A 22996-nucleotide genomic window follows, 5' to 3' on the forward strand; every position below is an offset into this window, starting at 1 on the left:
CCATTCGGAGGCCGACCCCGAGCTGCAGCCCCCAGCCCCCAACCCCCGGCCCCCAGCACCCCGCAGGTGGCTCCGGGCCTCGGTTCCCCCACCTGCGGGGCCCGGGCGGAGCCGGGGGCGGTGCGGGAGGCCGGGCAGGGCCGGGCCGGGCCGGGCCTCCCGCAGGCCGGCGAGGCCTCAGGCTCCACCCAGGCCCCGCAGAAACTTTCCGTCGGTGCTCGGAGCTCGGAGCCCGGAGCACGGAGCTCGGAGGGAGCCTGGGCTGGGCCCGGCCCCTATGGGCAGCGGGCGGCGCTGGGCCCTGCCCGCCGCGGCCATGTCCGCCCCGGCTGCACCTGCGGGGGGCGGCGAAGCCGAGCCCGGGGGCCCCGCGGTGGTGGCGGCCGCGGTCGCCCCCCGGCAGAAGAAGGGCGGCTCGCTGCGGAGAGCCTTCAGCTGGCTGCGGGGGAGGAAGAGGAGGCGCAGGGCTGCCAGCACCACAACTGAGAGCCCCCAGCAGCAGCAAGGGGCAGGTGAGGGGCGCGGGGGGGTGGAGGAAGAGGAGGAGGAGGAGGAGGGCAAGGTGGTGGATGAGGAGGGGGCAAGGTGTGGAGGTGGCCCCCGAAAGGGTCGGGGTGCCGGCTCCAAAAAGAGTCGGGGTGCTGGCCCCCCAGGGGTTGGGGTGCTGGTCCCATAAAGGGTTGGGGTGCTGGCCCCCCAGGGGTCGTGGAGGTGGCTGAGGACGGGGAGCAGCAGCGGCTTTACAAGAGGTTGGGGTGGTGGCCATGGAGGGTTCAAGGTCCGGGCTGTGGAGGTGGCCCTGGAGGGGTTGGGGAGGTGGGTGAGGAAGGGTCCGGGGGGTGGCCGGGGTGGTCGTGGAGGTGGGTGAGGAGGGGTCGGGGTGGTGGCTGGGGAAGGGTCAGGGTGATGGCTGTGGTCTCTGGAAGTGGCCGAGGAGGGTTTGAGGTGGTGGCCCCGGAGAGGTCAGGGTGGTGGCCCCGGAGGGCTCCTGCTGGTTGGTGGCTGTGGAGGTGACCTAGGACAGGTACAGCAATGGCTGAGGAGGGGTCAAGGTGGTGACCGAGGAGTGCCAGCACTGGTGGCCATGGAGGAGGCCAAATTGGGGCCACAGCTGGCCAAGAATGATCCCGACACCGGCCACGGTGGCAGCTGCAGGGAGGTGGCCGTGGTGGCGGTGGCCACGGGGGCTGCGGTAGCGGTGGCCACGGCAGCAGGCCGGATCCAGCAGGCCCCGGCGCGGTCTCGCCCCTGCCCCGAGGCTGTTGCCAGTTCACTGGGTAGGTTCGCTCTGCGCTGAGTCAGAAGGTCACTGGGGCTGAGGGAAACCTGGAGGGCCGCCAGCCACCTCCTTCTTCTCCTCCTCCTCCTCCTCCTCCTCCTCCTCCTCCTCGGCCGGGTGTTTGCCGTGCTCCAGGTGTGGCCCTTCCTGTCCTAGATATGGCCCCCACCCCGCCGTGTGCGGGCGCTCTCCTCCGTAACCCAGCCGTGTCCCTGCCTCCCGGCCCTGCTGGCCAACCAGCCGTGGGTGCCCTCCCTGGGACACCCCAGGGCGATGTTACGGGGAGCCACAGGGACCCATGGGTGTTCCTGAGGAGTCCCCGCCGGGCTGTGCGTGGCCTCTTCCCCGAGCCGTGAGGGATCCCGGCTGTGCCACGCCGCTGCCCTCCCTGCAGGGCACATCGGGCGGCGGTGGCACCTCCTGGGCCTCGCTCGGCCAAGGGAGCGGCCGCCTCCGCGGCACCCGAACGCAGCTGGGTGCTGTCGCCTGGAACTTTCTTCCTCGATTTGCCCCGGGGAGTCGATTCCTGGGCGCTCGGGACCGCGTGCGGGCGTGTTCACCGCTTTGCGAGGTGCAGCGATCTCTGATAAGGAAGGAGGGGCTGTGGAAAGGCAGCAGGGCCTCTGACAGAGGCTCGGTGCGGGAGGTGGGCGCGATGCTGCCCGGCGGGACCTTCCTCCTGGCACGCCGAGCGCGGCCACCGCCGCTGTGGGCCTGGCGCTGAAACCTGAGCAGAAAAAACGAGCTGTGCCAAAGCATGTGATATTCCTCTGTGCAGCGCGGAAACGCCCGCACCAGCTCTGTCATCCTTTCTTTTTTTTTTTTTTTTCCCCTTAAGTTTTAATGTTCGCTGGCTAATCCTCCAAAGGTGAGCCCCAGGAGAAGTTTCCATCTGTTGGGGACCTCTTGGAGGCAGCCTGCAGCCCCCTGGCCGCGTTGTCCCTGCGAGCACGGAGCCGTGTGCCAGGAGGACAGCATCGCCTCCGTGTTGGCCGTGCATGAGGTGTCTGGGGAGGGTTTTTTGTGCGTGTGGGGGCCTCGGGATCCCGCTGGCAGCTCCCTGCCGCGTCTCTGCCATGTTTCCAGCGGAGCTGCTCCGAGGTGTGGAGCGGGGAAGCTGCGCCGACGTGCCGTGATTGCAGCGTGCGCCTGATTGAATCACCCCGGCTGGCTCCAGCAGGCAGCGGCTCCGCAGCCCCACCCTGGTTAACCACCTCCGCCCCAGCTGCGGGGATACAACCGGGGAAGTGGTGGGCACCGGGGGGGCCCGGCACAACGAGGAGATGGGGCTGCGCGGAGGGCTTGCTGCCTGCTGGCCATGGATCAGTCCCGTTCCCTCGTTTTCCATCCTAAAAACGGGGTGACGGTGCTCCCGAGGGCTCCTCTCGCGATGGCCCACGTCATGCCGAGGGAGATGAAGCAGCCACGGCCGCGCCGTGCCGCTCTGTGCGAAGCTCTGACCTGCCTGGAGGCTGCAGGCGCTGCCCGGCCTGGGAAGGTTTCCAAATATCGAGCTGTGGGACGGGGAAGAGGAGAGCTTAAGCAAGTCATTGTGGGCTCTGGTTGCAGGCGCGGTGCTCGTCTTTCTCCCTGTGTCTGTGCGGTGCTGAGGGGTGGCTGGGGTCAGGTCGGTGAGCTCCGCAGCACCCTGCGGCTCTCCCTCACCCTCAATTCATCCGGGCTGGGGTTGTGGTTGTGGCATGGGGCTGGCTGGGAGGGCAAAGTCGTGCCGGGGAGCTGAGGGTCGGGGCTGGTTCCTCGGCCTCGCCTCTGCGTGGTGGCACCTGGACCTGGCTGTCAGCTGGGTCTGAATCTCTCAGCACCAAAATTATGGGACCAGGACGATGGGTGTTCCCATTTGGGGCAAGCTGGTGGTCCATGCGATCGGACACCCCATCTCTGGCTGCTCCAAGTGCTGAGCTGGGCACAGCGCGGGTGTTGTAAGCCCTAAAGGCAACCTTCAGGCTGCCCCTCTGCAGGGAGCACCGCTGGGCACGAGCGGCTTTATCCCAGGCAGCAGAAGGGTTTCTCCCCTGATGGATGCTGGTGGCTGCAGCGTTCCCTTCCCGTGCCACGTGCGAGCAGCTGGGGTGCCTCTGCTACAGACGATTCCTCCCGTGAGTTTGAGTGTTGCCCCGCCGTGCTGTGACCTCCCCAGCCCCAATCCTGGTTTGTGCCGCTCCGTGCGTGTCCTGTGCGCTGCCGTGTCCCCCAGCCAGCTCGGTCCAGCCCCGTGCCCCGAGGCTGTCGGCTCTCCTGCAGCTGCCCGGCCCTTGTCCCTTTTGGTTCTGGTGGGGAAAACCCCATTGCCCCAACCCGTGTTGGCAACTGGAAGATGGAAAATGAGCGAAGTGCTCGGGCTGCCCCGATCAGCAGGTGTGTGGGGAGGAGCGCCCTGGGGAAGAGCATCATCGCAGCCTGTGCTTTCGGCACTTCTGTGGTTCCTGCTCCCATGGCGTGAAAGCACCTCACAACTCTTAGGGTATTTATTTCCCCAGAAACCTCTGGAGGCCGAGGGAAGGGAGCAGAGGCACAGGGAGATGGGGGTGACCTGCCCAAGGTGATATAAACGGGATAACATGAAGCAAACAGGTCCTCAGCTTGCCTGTGCCGCCTGCTCTGGTCTGCCACATGTGGCTGCTTTTCCCTGCTGCCTCTGAGAGGTTTTTCTGTCGGGAGTAAGAAAGCTGAAAGCCTTTTCTTTTCCTCCGTGAGCGATGCTTGCAAACCCACACAGATTACGCCAGATTTTTAACCCTCGGCAGCGCTGCGCAGCGAGTGTGCCCTGCATGGACTGCGCTTCGAGAGCACGGCGTGAGCAGGAGTCTGTGCCCGGGGGCTCAGTCCAGTTTTTGGCCACTGCTCTGTCTGGGTTTCACAACATCCTTCGTAACTCCCCGGTGAAGTAAAGGAATTGATGTTCCAGAAGCATTAAATGAGGGCTGGCTCTTCTTCTTTGATACCAGCGCAGTCCAGCAGCAACAGGCTTCCAGACAGCTGGGGTCACCGCGATGGTAAAAATAAAGCTTTGAACGCTCCCAGCTCCTCCTGAAATGAACAAGTGCTTGTTGGAGGCCCTGAGATTGCTCCTGTGTGCCCGTGGTGAGGCAGCAGCACCCCCAGGACCTGCTGCGGGGCTCTGTGGGGCCGGGGGCTGCCCCGGGGCAGCGTTCTGCGTGCTGCTCTGAGCTGTGCCATCTCCCCCCTCGCCCCGTTTCCTCTCTCTGCTGCCATATGGCAGCGCCGTCACTGGGTGTAAGCACAGGGTTTGTATTTTAGTCCCGAGCTTCTCAACTTGTCTGAAGGGAAGGAGGCCGCGGGGAGGTGCAGGGACTCCTGCTCGTGGCCTCCGGCTGCCTGGGGACTGTTCCCACGCGCGCGGTCGTGGGTTTGTTGGTCTGCAGAAGGCAGAGAGTGACACTTGAGAAAATCTGAACAACAGGAATCCACCGGCTGGCCCGGGCTGGAAACTGCGAGCTGCTCTGCTGAACAAAGAGAGGTGTGTCCTCAACCACAGCTATTCCACCTGGAGACAACTGGAAGAATTACTCTTGCAAATAACGTTCCATAAGCTCCGATAAAACTATTTCGCCGGGGTCGGGTTTCCTTTCAGAAGGAAGGTTTTATTTCATAAGACAATATCATCATTGACTTCGTCTCCAGCGCCGGTGGGAACATAACCCATCGGAAGGTGAGGAGCCGGGCAAAGATGAAGCCAAAACTCATTCACCTGCCAAAAGGAGCCGGAGCTCGGGCTGCTCCCCGCGGCCCCTGCGGCGAACGCACGAAAGCCTCCGGCAGAGCCAGGAGCCGAACCCCTTCCACCCCTGTGGGTGTTTGTTGGAGCTGTCACCTGCAGCACAGCACGAGGCCACGCGCTGCTGATGGCCCCGGCTCCGGCCTGAGCAGGAAATAATTTGAAACCCTCCTGGTTATGTATTGCTGTTAATGATTGGGGATCTCAAGTGGGTTTCGTGCGTTACCTTTGCCTCGCTGCGCTTTACTTCCCCGTTACGGGAACAAGGGCTGAATTCCTTTCTCATTCAGGCAGCGAGGGGGTCAGAGGAGGCCCAAATCCTTCCTGCTGCTGGCGCAGGGGGGTCCTGGCCCCTCCGCAGCCGGGCAGGGGCAGCGCGTGACTTGGTGGGGATCAGATGTGCGCGGAGCAGTCATGCGGCGATGACAAGATCTGTATCTCCCTGCCAGCTTCCCTGCCCGACCCACCTCCTTCCTTGCTGCTGCTGGAGTCTGGCTGATGAATAAAATAAGGGGCTTCCATCCTGGGGGCTGCACGCCTCCTGCCCCCGGTCCCTGTCCCCTCTGGCTGCTCCGCAGTCGGGTTTGTAGCCAGGGAAGGCCGTGCTGGGGGAGCTGTGGGGACGCCGTGTGCTGCCTGATTTCACAGCGGGTTTCTGGGCACAACGATTTAAACGTGTGGCTGGAAGGAAGGCTGCGAGCTGCTGGGGCAGAGGGGGAAGTGTCGCTGAATCTGGGGCAGCCTCTCCTCACCTTGCAGGAAGAGGAACGAAAACGTTTCACTGGAAGAGCTCGTGGTGAGGCTTAGAGGAGCCCCTGTGGCGTGGTGGCGAGGGAAGGGTGCGGTGCAGGGGGTCCCCAGCCCACCCGGCGTGGAAAACGCTCTCCGAGTCCTTGTGCAGGGAGCTTGGACTCTCCTGCACTTGTGCCCATGTCCTGGTTCGGTCCCAGCTGCAGGGAGAGGGAAATTCGTGGCCTGGGAGGCACAGAGCAGTGGTGGGAAGCCAGCCCCAGCTGCTGGGGAGGGTTTTGAACCGAATTCCCGTTCCCATCGCCTCTCCCATGGTGGGCAGGGGCTGGAGGTGGTGCAGGGTGTGGGGGTCCCTGCCCCCAGCAAAACCCAGTGGGGAAGGGGGGCAGCGTTAATCCCAGTGCAGAGAGAGCTGGGCTGGAGTCCAGAGGTAAACCTGCTGCAGATCACCTCGGGAGGTCAGGACGGAGCTGCTGGCTGATTATTTTTTTTTTCCATCATCTCCCCTTCGTCCTGCGCCTTTACCACAAAACCGTCCTTCCTATTTCCCCGCTCCTCGGGCTGAATCACCGAAGGAACATAAACATTCCCGGCAGGAGTTGCCCACCGCCCGACCAGCTGACCCCTCCCTGCCCTCGCTGCGGTTAATTTTCTAATTAAGAAGCAGCGGGGAAAGCTGTGCTCTGCGCGGGGAGGGCTGCTGGCCTGGCCCCCGCGTTTCACAAGGGCCGTCCCTGGGCTTGTCTGTGCAGAGCTGGCGCCTGTTGCACCAGCGCCGCTCCGAGCTGCCCTTGCACAGACCTCTGCTGCTGCTGCTGCTTGCAAAACCGCGCGCGTGGGGAGCGGGGTCACGAGGCAGGAGGGAGGCTGTAGTGTTGGGATCACCCCAGGAGGGAGCAGGGTCCAGGCACAGCACCGTAGGGGTGCGTCCTGTGCCGCAGCGATGTCCTCGGGGTTCACCCAGCTCCGATTTGCCCCACGAGGCAGAAACACGCAGGGGAGCTGCCACACAGCTGGGGGGCTCTCGCCCCAGCTTGGGGACACATCCTTGGGCTCTGTGGTCCCACCTTTGTCCTCAAGGCCTCCGGGGAAGGTCCAGATGGGGGCGTCCCAATGGGGTTTTGGGGTCCTGTGACCCTGCAGCTCCAGGGGCTGTTCACATTGCACCCAGGGTGCTTCGAGCTGCTCTCAGGGACAGGCAGAGATCGTCACAGCAGGGACAGAGGCGGGTGCTGTGCTGGTGGCAGGGGCAGCCAGCAGCACTCTGACAGCAGAGGGGGGGTCCGGGGGGGCTGGACCCCCTGCCCCTGCCGTCCCAGCCTCAGCACCCGCCGGGGAGCCGAGCTGGGAGGGTGCCACCGGAGCCGCTGGGCGCTCCCGGGAGGCCACTCCTCTCCCTGCCTGAGCCATTGGCTCCAGCAGAGCCGGCTGCGAGCGCTGGGATCCCGCAGCCGCGGGGATGGGAGCGGGCGGCCGGCAGCTCTCTGCCACGGGACCCCCCCGGAGCCCCCTCGGCAGCACCATGTAGCGCCGCGGCATCCTCCGCCCGGCAGCGGTGGAGGGCGAGAGCGGCCCGATGGGCAACGCGCACCGCAAGAGGAGCCCCGCGGGCGTCAAGGCCGGCTCCTCCTGGCCCTGGAGCCGTGCCGGGAAGCAGAGGGCAGGTAGGAGCCTGGGGGGGGACCCGGGGGGGTTGGTTCTGAGCCCCTTGTGGGGCTGCGCTGGGGAAGTTTGCTGTTTGCACTTGCTCTCGTGCCGGGTTTGGTGTGCCGGGGGGTCTGGGGAAGGAGCTGAGCCCGGTGTCGGGGCAGGTTGCCGGTGGCTTCGCGGTCCCCTAAGGGAGACGATGCCCCCGGGGACCAGCAGCCGAGCTGGGGGTTGGTTAGGATCAGGCCCTCCGACTTCAGGAGCTGAAGGAAAAGCTCCTGACGTGCACAGGGGCTGCTCCCGTGGCTTTCCTGCGCTATCAGGACAGCGATCGCCTGCTGGGTTGGTTTCCACCTTGTTTTTCTCCGTGGTTGGAGCAGGGACCCCGGGGCCACCAGCGTCGCGTTCCCCCTCAGCCCTGAGCCGCCTCCTCTCCCTTTCCCTGCCTCGGTTTCCCGGCTGTGCCTGGGCGGTGTTGGAGTCGAGGAGCTCTCGCAGGAGCCCCCCACATCCCCCCTGCCCACGCAGCGCTGCCTCAGCCGCTGGGGAGGGGAGAGAGCCGGGGGCCGGGCAGGGGCCGAGCTCGGCTCTCACAATGCAGCCGGGGGCACCGCTTCCACCGCTTTATTTATGCTCCAGCTCCACGCCTGCAGTTCAAAAGCCCAGGGGAGGCAGGGAGAGGGCCAGCTTTTTTTCTCTGGGGAAGGGGAAAGGAGAGGGGAGGCTCCTATGCGGGCTGGGTGTGCTTGTAGGGTTATCAGACCCTCACAGTGCCCCCTCCCTGGTTCATCCACTGGATGGGGTGAGCAGCAAAGGGTCTCTTGAAGTATTCAAGTCCTCATCCAGAAGCTGCTGCCCTTCCCTGCTGGTCTTACGCTGTCCCCTTGTCCCCTGCGTGAGATGGGGACATTTGCAAAGCCCTGGGGTTGGTGCAGGTGGGGTTGGGGGGTCCGGGGTGGTGTTAACCGTGTGGTTTGGCTGCTTGGCTCGTACATCCCCAGCACCAACCGGGTCCTGCCCCGCTCAGAGCCAGCGCAGGGGCTCTGCCACCAGCCCTGCAGGGTTGTCCCAGCCCTGCTGTCCCTCCTGCCCTTGGCTCCCCAGTTTCCGTCTCCCTTTACGGGGCCGCAGGGTGCCCAGCTGCAGCCGTGCCAGCTGTCCCCGAGGCAAACACCCCGCAGCCTGGATTTGGATCCGCAGCCAGGCTCAGGGAGTGACAAAGCCGAGTGAAATTCCCCAGGTGAGGCTTGAAGGTGACCCGCCGAGCCAGCAGGCTCTGCCCTCGAGGAGCTTTGCGGGTCCGGTGCGTCCCTCGGGCACGGGAGGGTCGGGGTTTGCAGAGCGGGCATTTCTGGGAGCGTTCCCCGCGCCGCTCGGAGCCCTCAGCCTCGTAACCCAGGGGTGCAGGAGGGAGTGTGTCACATCTGTAACAAAGCCTTCATTTATCCACACCATCAATTATCTGTTCAAGTCAAATGGGTATTAAGCAAAGCAAACAAGTCCCAAGGAGGCAGCTGGGAAATCCCTTTCCCAAAGACTTCAGCGGAGAAGCAAAGCGAGCACCTCCTGCCCCGCGGGCTCTCCGCCGTGCACCTCTCCCGGCTGTGGTCTCCTCTCCACCGAAAATTTCCTCCTGCTGCGGTCGGCAGCTGGGAAGGGCCAAGCGGGGCCGTGCAGCCCGTGCTCGGAGCTGGGCTCCTGCCCTGTGCTGGCCCCACACCACCCCGTGAGGATGCCCTGGGGCTCGTGGCTCTGAGCAGCCCCCCTGGCACAGCCCCCTGCTGTCTCCTGGTCCCATCCCATATTGTTCCCCAACCTGGGGGCTTTTTTTTTCTCTCTGGAAGTCCCTCTCCAGCTCGTGTTCTTGCCCTGAGCTTCGTCAGGAGGAAGCTTTCTGCCAGCCTGGCCCGTTGGCTGGTGCCACGTCTTGCTCTGAGACTTGTGGCTGCTGGAGGTGTCCTTGCAGGATGGGGAACTGGGATTTCCCTGGGGACCACAGGTGGGTAGCAGCGTACTGGGGGCATCCCACCATGCCAGGGGCATCCCACCCCACAAGGGGCAGCTCACCCCATGATGGGCGCAGCCACGCTGAGCTCACCGTGTGAGGAGGGCTGAAGGGCACCGGGTGGAAGGCTCTGAGAAAACGTGGGGCGAGTTCTGTTTGTTCTCTGCCACAGCTCCATGGCAACGGCCGCGGTGGCCACAAAGCGAAGGAATTTGCATTGTGTCGCTTCAGCGTTTTGGAGGGCGCAGCGGGATCACCGGCTGGGGGCAGGGAGCGGGGACCCGGCTCCCTCGGGTCCCCAAGCTCCCCGCTCCTCCTGCCCTTAGGGGGATTCCCAGATTTGCAGGTCTGAAGCCGATTGCACATCACTTGTGAACAGACCAGCAGCAGCCCCAGGTCCCCTCTCCATCCCCCAAATTCTCAGCCCTATTGCTGCCTCCCCCCTTTCCTGGGGCGCAGAGGGCGGCCGGGGCTGGGCACCGCTCCCCGCTGGGGCTCAGGTCCGTGACAGTTTTGCTTGGCCCAATGTGTGCTTTTGGAGAATATTTACAAGCTCTCCCTCCCTGGACCCGCTGGCCACGTCTGCGTAACCTCCCTGCTCCTTCCGTTCCTGGGCTTTTTGTTTTTCCTCCCCTCCTTGTTGCTCTTTCCTCCCCCAGGGTTTTGGCTCTTTCCACGCGGTGCCGCCGAGGCCGTGCGGCGGTGCCCAGGGCCGGCTGCAGGGGCAGCTCAGGCCCAGACAGGCACTTGGAAGCCCAGCCCGGGCTGCGAGGCGGCTGTGGCTGCCCGCTGCCGTTTGATCTTGAAGGGCAGGAGCCGTGGGACGGGGCTGGCACAGCCAGAGGGCGAGCGGGGAGGGCGGCCACGGGTGGCTGCCCGCGACCTGGACCCTGCTGCCGGTGTCACGGCGCTCCTTGTGCTCAGCCCAACCTCCCAGACGTGCTTCAGCGGGGCTGGATCCCAAAATCCGTCTCCTTTTCCCCGTCCCCGTGGATGAGCAGGGCCTGTCTGTCTCCGGGGCGCATCCTCGGCCTCTCCTTCCCCTCCCCATGCGCCGCGGAGCTGCCTGGGGAAGGTCCCCGGCAGTCCTTGAGCACCATGGAGACCACAGCCTCTTATCTCCTCCTTATCAGGACAGCCCCGCCGGGCCCTGCTGAGTCAGGGTGCAGGAACGTGGCGCTGGGCCAGGCTGCACCCAGCGGCAGCGAGGTGCTGAGCGCCGTCAGCTGGGGCTGGGAGCTGATGGGGAACCCCGGCGCTGGGCTCCTGGCCTTGGGCTGGCCCCAGCCCCACTGCGGGGAGCAGAGCAGCCCCAGGAGCCCTCGGGCTGGCAGCCTGGCCGTGGCTATGGTGCCGGGGGGGTCCTGGCCCAGCCTCTGTGCCCACCAGAGCTGATGAGAGCCGGGATGAGAGCGTGGAGAGGGCAGGAGGGGGCGAGGGGCGAGCCGTGGGGTGCTCAGGCCGTGGGTGGTGGTGCCTGCTGGCAGCCCCGGCTCTCTGCGGGAGCATTTTGGGGCATCCTTCTGCTCTGCCGCCGCTGTTTGAGGCAGACCCACGCCGGGCTGGCTCCACAAACAGCAGGGGGGCAGATAAGGACCGGGGCCCGCCCCGGCAGGCACCACAGCGGGGTTGATGCAGGCGTTGAGCCGGGGTGGGTGCGTGCCGAGCCGTGCTCCACCACCGAGAGGCAGGGCAGGGGTCCTGCCCTTTTGCTGCGTGGCCTTTTTTTTATTATTATCATTATTTTTCCCTCTCCCCCATCGTTTCAGGGTCAGCCCCAGCCCCTCTGGCCCCGTTTCATCGCATCCTTCCCCCGGTGAGGTGCCTGCCCTGCTGTGCTGCCCTGCCTGGCACGCGTGCGGGCAGGAGGAGAGGGATGAGGCTGCGGGGCAGGGGGTGCGTGCATGGAGAAACCTGCAAGGTCTTGCCTCTAATCCATTTCCTGGAGCCGCTCCTGCAGTACCTGCTGCGGCAGGCACGCCTGACATTCACAGAGCACCTCTGGGTCCTGCAAGCACGGCGGGCGTGATGGCACGCACCCAGGGGACACAGCCGTGGGACTGGGCACGGGAGGAAAGGGGAAGCAGGACTGATAAAGCTGCAGATTTCGGGGTGGATTGCTGGAGAGGGAGCTGGTGGTGATGGCTGGTCCCCAGCCGGGGGGTTCCTGAGGGGCTCTGGAGGCTCTGTGGGGCTCATTCCCTGGTCTTGTCCCTCGCCGGCTGTGGCCACGCTCTGCAGCTGGGCTGTTCCTGCCCGGATCCGGCTCGCAGCTGGCAGGGGAAGCTGCTCCTGCTCTTATTTACCTTCAAACCTGTTCGGTGGCTTCCCAGGAGGGGCCGAGCGGGGCGGGGATGGGGATAGAGGCCCTGCTCGCTGGGCTGGAACAGCCGAGCGGGGCTGGGAGCGGGCACGGGGCTGCCCATTGCCCTCGGCACCTCCGGGCCACCCGCGGGGAGCGCAGCGGGGCTGGGGGAGCGCATGGAGACAGCACAGGGCGAGGGCTGGAGAGGCTTGGGAGAGAGCCGAGCTCTCCTGTGTTTGTTGCGTGACCCGGAGCAGAGGCTCGGTGCTTGTGTGTCTCAACTTGTCCCAGGTTTCTCTCTGCACGGGGATGTTTGGCCCTGCAGGCGCGCGTCGGAGGCCGCTCGCTGCGCGCCCAGCCCTCGCCGAGGGGCTGCAATAACGCCCGGCTGGGAGCCGTGGATGGTGCCCACCACGAGGCCGAGCGTGCCGGGTCACCGCCTGGCTGTCCCCAGCCGTGTGCTCAGGAGGGGCTGGGGTCAGGGCCGAGCTGGCTCCACGCAGCCCCACGGAGCAGCACGGTGCCCTCCTGCCCTTCACCAGCCCTCCTCCCGCTGGGGGTTCGCCCCCGTCCCCTGTGCTGCCTGCCCTGGCCGTGGCCTGATGACTTGTACGAGTCCTGGGGACCTCGTGGTAGCTTTCCGTGCTGGAATGGAGAGGATAAAAAAGACCCGAGTTTGTTTTCCTATCTGAAATTAATTTTATTTCTGCCTCTGCATGGGATCGTCTTTGAGATCAGAGCCAGCAGCGGAGCCTGGGTCGTGTTTATTTGCTTTGTGGAGATGTTTTCCTGGCTGAAACAGCCCCGAAGTGAGGACTGGGGCTGGCTGCAGCCCCTGGGAGATAGCGGGCTGCGTGACAGCCGGGGGCTCCAAAGCCACAATAAATATTATTGCATCTCAGCCTGCCTTGAGACAGCCCAGTCCTGCGGCACGTCCCAGGGCACAGATCCTGTGCAGATCCTCACTGCAACAACAAGGCTGCTCCGTGTTTCTGCAGCCCCCTCGGTGCAGAGAGTCCCCAAATGTGGTCCCCAAGCTGTGCTCACACCTGGGCACCTCCAGCCGATGCCTGCAGGGTGGGAAGGGGCCTGAGAGCACTGTGAGAGCATCAGCCCCATGCGATGCTGCTGGGGTGCACGAGACCCCCAGACCCCAGAAGGGGGTCCCTTCCCTTCCCTTCCCTTCCCTTCCCTTCCCTTCCCTTCCCTTCCCTTCCCTTCCCTTCCCTTCCCTTCCCTTCCCTTCCCTTCCCTTCCCTTCCCTTCCCTTCCCTTCCCTTCCCTTCCCTTCCCTTCCCTTCCCTTCCCTTCCCTTCCCTTCCCTTCCCTTCCCTTCCCTTCCCTTCCCTTCCCTTCCCTTCCCTTCCCTTCCCTTCCCTTCCCTTCCCTTCCCTTCCCTTCCCTTCCCTTCCCTTCCCCAGGACCTTGCAGCCCCCTTTCCCCTGGCTCCCCCTGGCTCCCCCCTCTCCTCCTCCCCATTTTTCTCCGCTGACTCAGTGGCAGTGGGGCAGGGCTGCTCCTCCTGCTCCCTGCTCCTCCTGCTCCCCGCTCCCGCCGCGGGACCCGAAGGCAAGTCGGGGCAGTGCCGCGCAGGCGGGGATGGATGCGTGCCGCTGGGGCCAGCCCAACTGCTGCTCACAGGATCCCTGGTTTGGGTCTGTGCAGCCCCAGGCGTGTTCCTTCAGGGTCTCAGCCCTGGTTTTTCCCTCGCATGGCTCTGCCCATGCCCCTTGTTGCCCGAGCTGCACCTTGCTCGGGGCACTCTGCACCCTCCAGGCCGTGCCTGGCATCAGCAGTCCCCAGCCCGTGGTGTTGGCCACCAGCTCCCGTGCAAGGAGACCGTCCTTGAGACCGTCCTGCCCTTTCCCGGGAAGGAACCCGAGTTCCTCCTGCAGCAGGATCCGGCTGCCACGTGCGCACCGGGCACGTGTGCCAGAGCCTGGAGGGGCCGGGTCGATGCAGGGCGCGTCGCGAGGAATGCGCGAGGGACGGGACGCCGGCTGCGCACGGGCGTGCTGCGACTGGCACGGGCTGCAGCTGCCCCGGGTTCCTCAGCCCACCGAGAGCTGTGGGGCCAGGCCTCCCGGCTGCCTTCCTCCCTCCCCGTTCCCTTTTGTCAGGTTTCCCTTTGGCAGTGGGGAGCTCCCGGTGTTGGTACCACCAGGGTGAGGCTGCCCGGGTGAGGAGATGGAGGCTGAGGAGGTGGCGAAGGTTGCAGGGAGAGGAGGAGCAGCAGAGGCTGTGCTTGGTGCCCTGCTGTGGTTTGGGGTGCTCCTGGCTCAGTGACCGGGCTGCTTTGTCCCTCGGGCCGGATCCTTCCCCACGGAGCTCCCCCAGCTCTGCTCCTGCTGCCGCTCGTGATGTGCCGCCCGGAGAGGAGAGGGGCAGCGCTCGGCGCAGCACGTGGCTGCCTGCTTTGTGCATCCTCAGCCCTTTAATTATGTCCTAATTATGTCCCTTCTCCCCTCGCGCTGTGAAAAGAGCCGGGAAGCGTCCGCCCGCAGCCGCCGGCACCTTCTGGGTGAGCGCGTGGGCAGCGGGCCCCATCCTGCCTGTGCTGGAGGCAGGGAGGGAGCTGGGTCACGCAGGAGCTGCAGGCACGTAGGAGATGCAGGGGAGGAAATCCTCCAGCCCTCCCCAGCGCTGGATCTGCCCCGCCGGGGAGGTGCCTTTTGCCCTTTTTTGCCCTTGCGGGGTGCGTGCGGTGCCAGGGGCCCGCAGCCAAATTTGTGCCTGGCTCCAAACAACGTTTGGGCAGCCCGCGAGGAGCCACGCCTGCCCCGGGACGTGCTCAGGACCCTTCTGGCGATGCAGAGGAATCCCTGGAGCATCTGCTCCTCCTGCACCATGGCTGCTGGACGTGGGGGGGGGTCCTTTGGGGGCTCAGAGGGGGGCACCCGCTGCCCCCTGCCCCAGCTCCTCGCTGCGGCTCCGTCCCAGCTGCTGGGCAGTCCCAAGGGCAGGGAGAAAAAGCCTCCCAGCTCTTCCCAGCTGGCCACACTGGTTCCGAAGCCAGCGTACTGGTTTGTAGGGCCGCTGCGCCCAGGGGGACCATGGGGACAGCCCCAGATGAACGCAGAGCTTCAGGAGCCCCGCGGGGCTCTGCCCAAGGACCAGGCAGGATCCGACCCCGCAGGCTGCGTGCAGGGGGGGGCGGGAGGGCCAGAGGAGGGGCCCTGCTCTCCTGCTCTCCTCCTCCGGCACCGAGGAGCGCGGAGGGAGCAGCTGGGGCTGTCCCCTCCTGCCGCCGCGCAGCGCTCCCCGGCTCCATCCTCTCCCCCTGCGCAGCCGCTCCGCCGGCCGGGCATCCTCCCGCTGGCTCCTGCGGCGCGGATGAGGAAGGGGAGAGGGAGCTGAGGGGCCCCCCCGGCACAACAGGCAGCGGCAGAGCCCCCCCTCCAACGGGGAGCAGCCCCTTCCCCTGGCCACCATGGTGGTTTTCATGGGCAGGAACCTCTCCTCGCTTCTGGCGTTCTTCAAGAAGGGTGAGTGGAGGTGCGGAGGAGAGGAGGGAGGGGGAAAAAAAAAACACCAAACCCTTGTCCTTACACAACCCTGCCTGCCCGCAGCGCCTCGCAGGGGGCTGCTGCCAACCCGGCACGGGCTGGGGGGGTCCCTGCAGTGGCTGTCGCTCCGGGGAGGGCAGGGAAGGTCACCTCGGGCCTGGGAAGTTAATGGCAAAAATTATTGTGTCCCTAAAATCATCGTGTCCCTAAAATCATCGCGCCCCTCAAATCACCGTGCCTGTGTCGCTGGAAGGTGGCTCTGACTGTGCGAGGGTTTGGGTCCGGCGAGGGGCTGCCAAAACAGGAGGGGAAGGGTTTAGGGGAAGGGCAGTGTGATGGGGGCTGTGGGTGCCTCGTGTCCCACACAGGGACCTCGTGCGAGCCCCCAAACCAGCCGCCATGCGCCCTCCCCACCCGGCCAAGCCCCTCGGTGCCTGCTCACCATGCCATGGGCGCTGGTTTGGGGCCTGAGCCCGGTGTCTCGTGGCACGCCGCGGCAGGGCGGGCTGGCTCCATTGTTCGGGGCCTGCTCTTTGTGTGCCGGAGCTGGAGCGTGGCCGGAGCCGGGGCTGAGCTGCGGTGGGGGCCGGGGGCTGGGTGTGGGACAGGGCAGCGGCCGGCCCCGCATCCCCGCAGCGCTGCCCTCCGGCCCTGTGCCACCCCCCCATGGGGTCTCCCTTCCCTTCTCTCAGCCTGAAGTTGTTTTTATTTTTCCAGGCTGGAAGATTCGGAAGCCGTGCTGGCGGTGGAGGGCAGACGGGAGCAGGCTGGGCTGTGCCCGTGTCCCCGTGTCACCCTGCCAGGCGCAGCCCCTCCCCGTGGGCAGCCGGACCCCCGGGCAGGAGCCGTGCGTGGGCATTGCCCGCTGCAGGGAGGGGGCTGCAAACGGGGGGTGTTCAGGGCCCTGTGCCAGCCGTGCCAGGGCTCCTGGGACCCCCAGCACCCATGGGGGCCTTGATGGGGGCTGCATCAGCCTCCGGGTCCCCTGGGGGCCGCGCCTCGGTTTCCCTCCCCTGGGCGTGGGGCTGGGTCCCTGCTCTCGGGGGTGCTTTGCGAGGCTTTGAGATGATGCAAGCCTCCAGAAGGGAAAGTTTTTCTGCCTTTATTTTCCCCCCCCTCGCTGCCCCTTCTCTGCCGGGCTGCCTGCAGCCCCCGCCCGGCTCTAAGGAAGGTGCTGGAGAGGAGGAAGGTGCTGGGGAGGCAGTGCCGAGCCCCAGCTCTGTGCCGCTGGTGGGGAGGGAACGCTGCAGCTCCTGCAGCCGAGACAGCCTGACTCCAGTGCATCGATCGGCCGGGCAGCCCTGGGCTCACGGGGGGGGCTCAGGGGCTGCATCCTGCTTCACCACGGGTCTGGGGGCTGCTGTCCTGCAGGGATTTGTCCTCTGAGCCCTCTCTCTGCCTTCACAGGCTCTGCCAAGGCTGAGAACGACAAGCGGCTGAGCGTGCAGTACAAGCCGGGCGAGGAATGCCCCGACAACGTCTTCTTCCCCAGCACGCGGCCCCCGCACCTGGAGGAGCTGCACAACCAGGCCCGCGAGGGGCTCAAGTCCCTGCAGCACCAAGGTAAGGGGGAGGGGGTCCGGCCCCCCCTCATGGACCCTGTCCTGCCCCGGCACCGTGCCCCCAGCGCCCCGGGCAGCTGGCTGCCCTGCCCGCATGGGCGGCGCGAGCGAGGGTGAGCAGAGTCCAGCTCTGGGGGTGCTGCTGGTGGCCGGTGCTGCCCTGGGCTCAGTGGCCACTCTCGTGGCTGCCTGCGCCCCCCAGGCTCCCGCAGAGGCCCTGAGCCCCTTCCCCTTCCCCTTCCTTCCTCCCGCAGAGAAGCAGAAGCAGACCAAAAGTGCCTGGGACCACGGGGACACCAACAGCCTCCAGGTGAGCGGGGAGCCCCGGCCAGCCCCCACTGCGTGGCTGGGGGGGGGTGAGGAGGGCAGGATGGGCCCCCAGTGCCCCCGCTGATGGTCAGGGCAGCTCTGAGGCAGCGATCTGGCTGAGAGCAGTGCTGTAGGACCGTGTCGGGGGGGTGTACAGGGCAGTAAGGGGCCGTGACCCCCTTGGTGTTACCCCTTTTCCCCCCACGATGAATCTCTGCCTCTATTCTCACCACTGGCACGTTGCCTCCTGCCTTGTGCAGCTCTGCCCAGGGCCCCCCTCCATGCCCATGTCCCCCTGTCCCCCCCATCTCACCCCAGCGGTGTCCCCCCATCAGCGCTGAGCCAGGGGGGGAGCAGGGGCCGCATCCAGCCCCGTGGCTGGGCCCCCCCCCCCGGCTGCTGACGGGCGAGAAACTCCCACTCACTTGGCTGAGCTCGGGTTCGCTGCTTCCCTGAGCTCTGACCCTGCTCCCAGCGCCTCACCCACGTGTATTTGCTTTAAGCGCTGCCTCCCTTTGGCGCTCGGCCACCTTAACCCCTTGGAAGCGGGCGGCGAGGGGGAAAGCGAGGCCGTGAGTCTTCGGGGGGGTGGTTTTTGGGGTCCTGCCCTCTGGCCCTGCCAGGAGGTGCTTTATTGGGATGAGGGGGGCACAGAGCGCTGTGCCCATCACGAGGGGCACAGACTGTCCCCTGGCCCGCCCCAGCCCCGCTCTCCTCCCAGCCCCCAGTCACCCCCCACCCCTGGGGTGCAGCAGGGCTGGGCGAAGCCTCCGGGGTGGTTCTGGCTCGGTGGGAGCCCAGCAGTTCCCTCCAGAGCAGGGTCAGGGCGGTGCCGGCTCCTCCACCCAGCTGGACCTCAACTCACCGGCTCTCCGGGGGCTGTGGGGCTGTGTGGGGTCCCCGGGGCTGCTCCCGGCCCCGCTCCTGGTGGGAGGACTCTGGCTGCCGGTGTGGCTGACTCAGCCTTTGGCCCTCGGAGAAGCTTTTGTCTCAGCAGCGCTGGGCTGCGGACTCAGTTCGCGGCGGAGAAGGGGCCTGGCGGGGCTGGGGGGGGGCCGCTCCTTCCCCGCAGCCCTCCCGAGCCCGCTGTCTGCCCACACAGTCCTGCGCGTCGTCGGAGGATGACAGCGTGTCCTTCCGCAGCCGGGCGGCTTCCTGCCTCACCGACAGCACCTCCGAGGACGCCCTCTCCATCCGCTCCGAGATGATCCAGCGGAAAGGTGCCCGGCTTGGGGGGCTGCGGGGCTGGGGGGTGTGAGCCAAGGGGGTGCGAGGGGTCAAGGGTCTGGGGAGCCTGGCAGGAAACCCGGGGGGCATCTGGGCTCGGAGTTTGGCCAGCTGCAAGCCAGTGCAGGCATCTGGGGGCCCTTGGGGAGGAGAAAGCAGCTCGGGCTGAGTCAGAGGCTGCTGCAGGCATTGGGCTGGGTCTGGGTGAGGGGGACAGATGGACGGACAGACGCCGCCTCCTCCCTGCTCGGACCCTGTGGCTGTTTGGCAGCTGCCGAAGCCTCCCTGGGCTGTGCCGGGTGCCTGAGTTCGGCTTGTCCCAGAGCATCCCGAGCAGCGGTGGTGGGCACTGGGCTGGGGGTGCTGGGGGGACCTGGCCCGGGGCCCACGTTGTGCCAGCTGGACTCTGCTCACGCCTCTCGCAGGTTCCACCTTCCGTCCGCACGACTCCTTCGCCAAATCTTCGGAGAGGGCTGGCAGGAAGAGGAAGGAGAGGAGGACAACGGTGCTGGGCATCCCCCAGCATGTCCAGAAGGAGCTGGGTAAGCGTCGTGGGCGAGTTTTAAGGTCCGGCCCCATCCCTCAGCTGGGTGGATCCGCCTTGGGATCACGCCTGGTTCATTTTTCCCTGTTCCCAGGCCTCAGGAACAGCCGGGAGGCCAAGGGACACGCCGCCAACGGGCGCGGGGGCAGCCAGGTACCGCAGCCCTTGCTGAACGGCGGGCAGGTCTCCGGCGATGCCATCCGCATCCCCACCATCGACGGGAACCTGCCACCTCTGGACGTCCCTGGCGGTGCCCGCGTCCGCCTGGGAGCCTTGGAGGAGGCGGACAAAGCCCTGCAGAAGCACATCGACCGCGTTTACTACGACGACACGTTGCTGGGGAGGAAGACGGCGGCCAAGCTGTCGCCCATGGCGAGGCCGAAGTCACTGGCTGTGCCGGGCATGACCACCAGCGCCAGCCCCCAGGAGCTGCTGAGCCCCGTCATGTCCATCTCGCCCCAGGGCACCTACATGTCCAAGATCATCCCCAACGCCATCCTGCCGCCCATGGTGGACGTGGTGGCCCTGACGCGCAGCAGCGTGCGGACGCTGAGCCGCTGCAGCCTGGTGTCATCCAGCCCCGCCTCGGTGCGCTCCCTCACCCGCTTCTCGGAGCACAGCGCCCGCAGCCGCGAGCCCTCCTCCTCCAGCGACAACTGGAGCCACTCGCAGTCCACCGAGACCATCGTCTCCAACAGCTCCACCATCTCCTCGCAGGGCGGCTCCGACCGCCGCCAGGCCGAGGCGGGGCCGCGCAGCGAGGTGGACGCAGCGGGACGCTCCGACACCGATCAGGTCAGCGTCTACAGCTCCGCCAGCTTCGCCAGCACCTGCTCCAAGCCCGCCGTGGCCCCCGCGCACACAGCGCACGGGCTGCTGGCCGTGGGGCCCCGCAGCGTGAGCGGCAGCAGTGGCCGGGCGTCCCCCGCCTTCAGCACGAGCAGCCAGGCAGAGGGCTCGGACACGGGCAGCCTGGCGAGCGAGCGCTCCTCGGCACGCAGCGTCTCCCTCAGGAAGATGAAGAAGCCCCCGGCGCCCCCTCGCAGGACCTATTCTCTGCACCAGAAGGTGGAGGAGGGGGAACCCAAGGTGCTGGGGCTGCCCCCCAAGCCTGACCGGCGGCCCCAGCGGGAGAGCGGCGTGCCCTGGTCCCCCCGCTCCGAGCCCTTCAGCCCGACGGTGGAGGACGAGGTTTTCTCCCCGTCGTCGCTGAGCGAGACCAGCAGCGTCCGCTCTGAGAGCCTGGCTGGCACCAGCTCCCCCGAGGCCTCGCGGGGCAGCCCCGGGCCGGGTGACCGTGGCGTGACGGTGGTGCTGAGAGAACCCACGGCTCAGCCCAAGTGGAGCTGCCTGGATGGCTCCGACCGCACCATGTCCCCCTCCAGCGGCTACTCCAGCCAGAGCGGGACCCCCACGCTGCCCACCAAGGGGCTGAGCCCCCCGGCTGCGTCCCCAGGCAGGGTCCAGCCGCAGAAGCCGGACCGGGTGTGCTCCTTGCAGTCCCCGGCGCTGTCCGTCTCATCCTCCCTCACCTCCATCTCTTCCTCGGCCTCGGACCCGGCTCCCTCGGAGACGCCGAACTGCGCGCAGAGCCGCTCGGACAGGTTCGTCATCCCGCCGCACCCCAAGGTGCCCGCTCCTTTCTTCCTGCCACCCACAAAGCTCCAGCCACCCGCAGCCCCCGCCGCCCCCCTCGCCCCCTCGCCAGACCCACCGGTGCCCAGTATCACCAGCCAGGAGCCCTCCACCAAGCCCAGCACCAAGTCTCCTCCGCCGTCGCCGCCTCCTGCCTACCACCCACCTCCACCGCCGGCTAAGAAGGTGGAGGCGAGCCCGGAGCCTGCCTGTGAGGCCCCTGCGGAGGCCACCTGGCCCCCACCGCCCCCGCCGGCCCCCGAGGTGCACGACCTGTCTATGGCGGACTTTCCCCCTCCGGATGAAGCCTATTTCTCCAGCCTGCCCCTGCCAGATGCCGTGCCGGCTCCGTCAGCTGGGCAGAAGCAGGCCCCGAACCCGGAGGCTGCGTCTTCCTCGTTATCGGCTGCCATCTCCTCGCGCATCCAGCAGCAGGACCCTCCGGCCGGGGCAGCGCGGCCGCCGTCCCCCACCAAGCCTCCCCCCGAGGCCGTCGTGCCCCCGCCGCCTCCTCTCCCCCCACCCTCAGCTCCGGCTCCGCCGCCCCAACCCGGCCTGAAGAAGGCTGCGAACGGCTCCCGGGCGGATGCCAAGAAGGAGCCGGTGTCACGGAGCAAGAGCGGCCCGGTGCCCAAGGAGGACGCCAGCCTGCCCATCGTCACGCCCTCGCTGCTGCAGATGGTGCGGCTGCGCTCCGTCAACGTGGAGCCGCCCGCCGGGGCCGGGGCTGGGGCTGGGGCCGAGGAGCGGCCGGTGCCCCAAAAGCCCGTCCGCCGGGCCCTGTCCACGCGGCAGCCCCCTCCTGCCAAAGACGCGGTGCCTTCGAACCAGCTCCACGCCGCCGTGCACCTCAAGGCGGCCGCTTTGTCTGCTGGTGAGGCTGCAGCAGCCTCCGGGCCGGTTGAGAAACCCCCAGGCAGCAAAACGGCTCAGCCCGGCCCCGAGGGGCCGCCCGCGGACGGGCAGCTCTCCCCCAGGCACAAATCTCCCACCTCCACCGCCAGCTTCATCTTCGCCAAGAGCTCCAAGAAGCTGGTGATCGAGACGCCCTCGTCGCCCGAGGTACAGGCTGACCTGAAGAGGAACTTGGTGGCCGAGCTGATGAATTTCTCGGGGCAGCGCTCGGCGGCCCCAGCCGCTGCCCAGCAGGGCCCAGGGAAATCACAAGCGCTCCGAAAGCCCGGCAAGGTGCCCCCGCCTGTCGCCAAGAAGCCTTCGCTCGGCCCAGGGCCGGCCCCGTCCCCCCTGAGCCCCAAAGCCCCCGAGGCGCTGGGCTCCCCCGTGCCGGACGGGAAGGCCAAGGCAGCCCCGGCGGAGGAGAGCAGGACTCAGAGCGAGCCGGCAGCGACGGCCGAGGGCAGGAGTGCTGCAGCCCCGGGCACGGAGCCACCGGCACAAGGTAGGTGGGGCAGGAGGGTTGGGACTGCTTGGCCCCGCTCAGACCCCGCTGTGGGCTGAGTTCTCTGCACGTGCTGGGGGTTGGGTAGCCAAAAGCCCCCGGCAGCGGTGGGGATGGGGCTGGGGCTGGGCACAAGGGCTCACGGCAGGGGCTGGGGGCACTGGGATGGTTTGGTCAAGGGCCAGGCCTGTGGGAAGGTCTCTGACGGGCTTTTCCCTCTCGCCTTTCAGACAGACGAGGAGAGACAGCCTGAAGGACGGCGCTGCAGGACTCGTGCCCCCGCAGACAGGAATCCAAATCTCTCAGGGACCTGGGCAGGTCAACAGACAAGCGTGGAACTGGCAACTAACTTAATACAGGAAGCAAACAGCCTTAGCCTCCATGGCCTTGATGATATTTATGCAAAAATGGTGTTGGTTTCACTTTTCCTAAGTACTACAGCTTTATTTTGCAATTTTTGTTTTATACTGGACTCCGAGGCCCGCGTTTCAGAGCCAGCACCTCCTCCCTGCCGGGCTGCTGCTTGGTTTGTGTGTGCGGAGCGGAGCAGCCGCGCAGCGAGGAGCGCGAGGGGCCAGAACCCACCGGCGAGGACACGGGAGGAGGCGCAGCCCTCCTGGATGGGGCTCGGGGCTGGAGCCGCCCCGTGAGGAATCAAAGCACTTTGGACAAAGGAACTGGAAGGCTGCGGCCATGGCAGCCCCCAGGAGGACGCAGGCAGCAGCAGCAGGAGGGGACGGAGGCGCTGGCTGGGGGTCATCGAGCTCCAAGGGGGGGGGTCTCGGCCAGCACTGCTCCCGTCCCACAGCTCGCCCCGCGGCCGGGCACAGCGGGAGCCTCGCAGCTGCCCCCTGAGTTGGATGTTCAAGCCCTGGGGAAGAGCCTCGATTTCTGTTTCTGTAACCTTGGGTCACAGTTTGATTTCTTTGATTGTAAAAAAAAAAAAACAAAAAACAAACCAAAACGACCAAAAAATCCTCTGCTGCTGTGTAGCCGCTCAGAGCTCTGTACCTGGCTGGTAAAGACGATGACTGAAACTCGCTGCCTCCTGTGCTTCCTGGCTAGGGACCC

General features: G+C 66.5%; 1 protein-coding gene across 3 annotated transcripts; it reads left to right on the forward strand.

Annotated features, from left to right (window-relative positions):
• Positions 1-182: 182 nt before the first annotated feature.
• On the forward strand, positions 183-22962 carry NHSL3 (NHS like 3). Of its 3 annotated transcripts, none has more exons than XM_068658024.1 (7): positions 183-512; positions 16657-16812; positions 17066-17121; positions 18223-18340; positions 18773-18889; positions 18986-21925; positions 22156-22962. In XM_068658024.1, exons 1-7 carry the CDS (start codon positions 278-280, stop codon positions 22176-22178), a joined length of 3645 nt encoding a protein of 1214 aa, XP_068514125.1. In that variant the 5' UTR covers positions 183-277; the 3' UTR covers positions 22179-22962. The 3 variants fall into 3 exon arrangements, with proteins under 3 accessions (XP_068514125.1, XP_068514126.1, XP_068514127.1); XM_068658025.1 differs by lacking the exon at positions 183-512 and adding an exon at positions 7013-7450; XM_068658026.1 differs by lacking the exon at positions 183-512 and adding an exon at positions 14707-15228.
• Positions 22963-22996: the final 34 nt, after the last annotated feature.

Source organism: Anas acuta, chromosome 21 (assembly GCF_963932015.1).
Source record: "Anas acuta chromosome 21, bAnaAcu1.1, whole genome shotgun sequence".
NCBI lineage: Eukaryota > Metazoa > Chordata > Aves > Anseriformes > Anatidae > Anas > Anas acuta.

Bases quoted from the DNA above. Each gene is read 5' to 3' on its own strand.
- NHSL3 (XM_068658024.1), top strand. From the start codon at position 278: ATGGGCAGCGGGCGGCGCTGGGCCCTGCCCGCCGCGGCCATGTCCGCC. The intron at 16,813-17,065 runs GTAAGGGGGAGG...TTCCTCCCGCAG, and splicing joins CAAGTCCCTGCAGCACCAAG to AGAAGCAGAAGCAGACCAAA. The intron at 17,122-18,222 runs GTGAGCGGGGAG...CTGCCCACACAG, and splicing joins GGGACACCAACAGCCTCCAG to TCCTGCGCGTCGTCGGAGGA.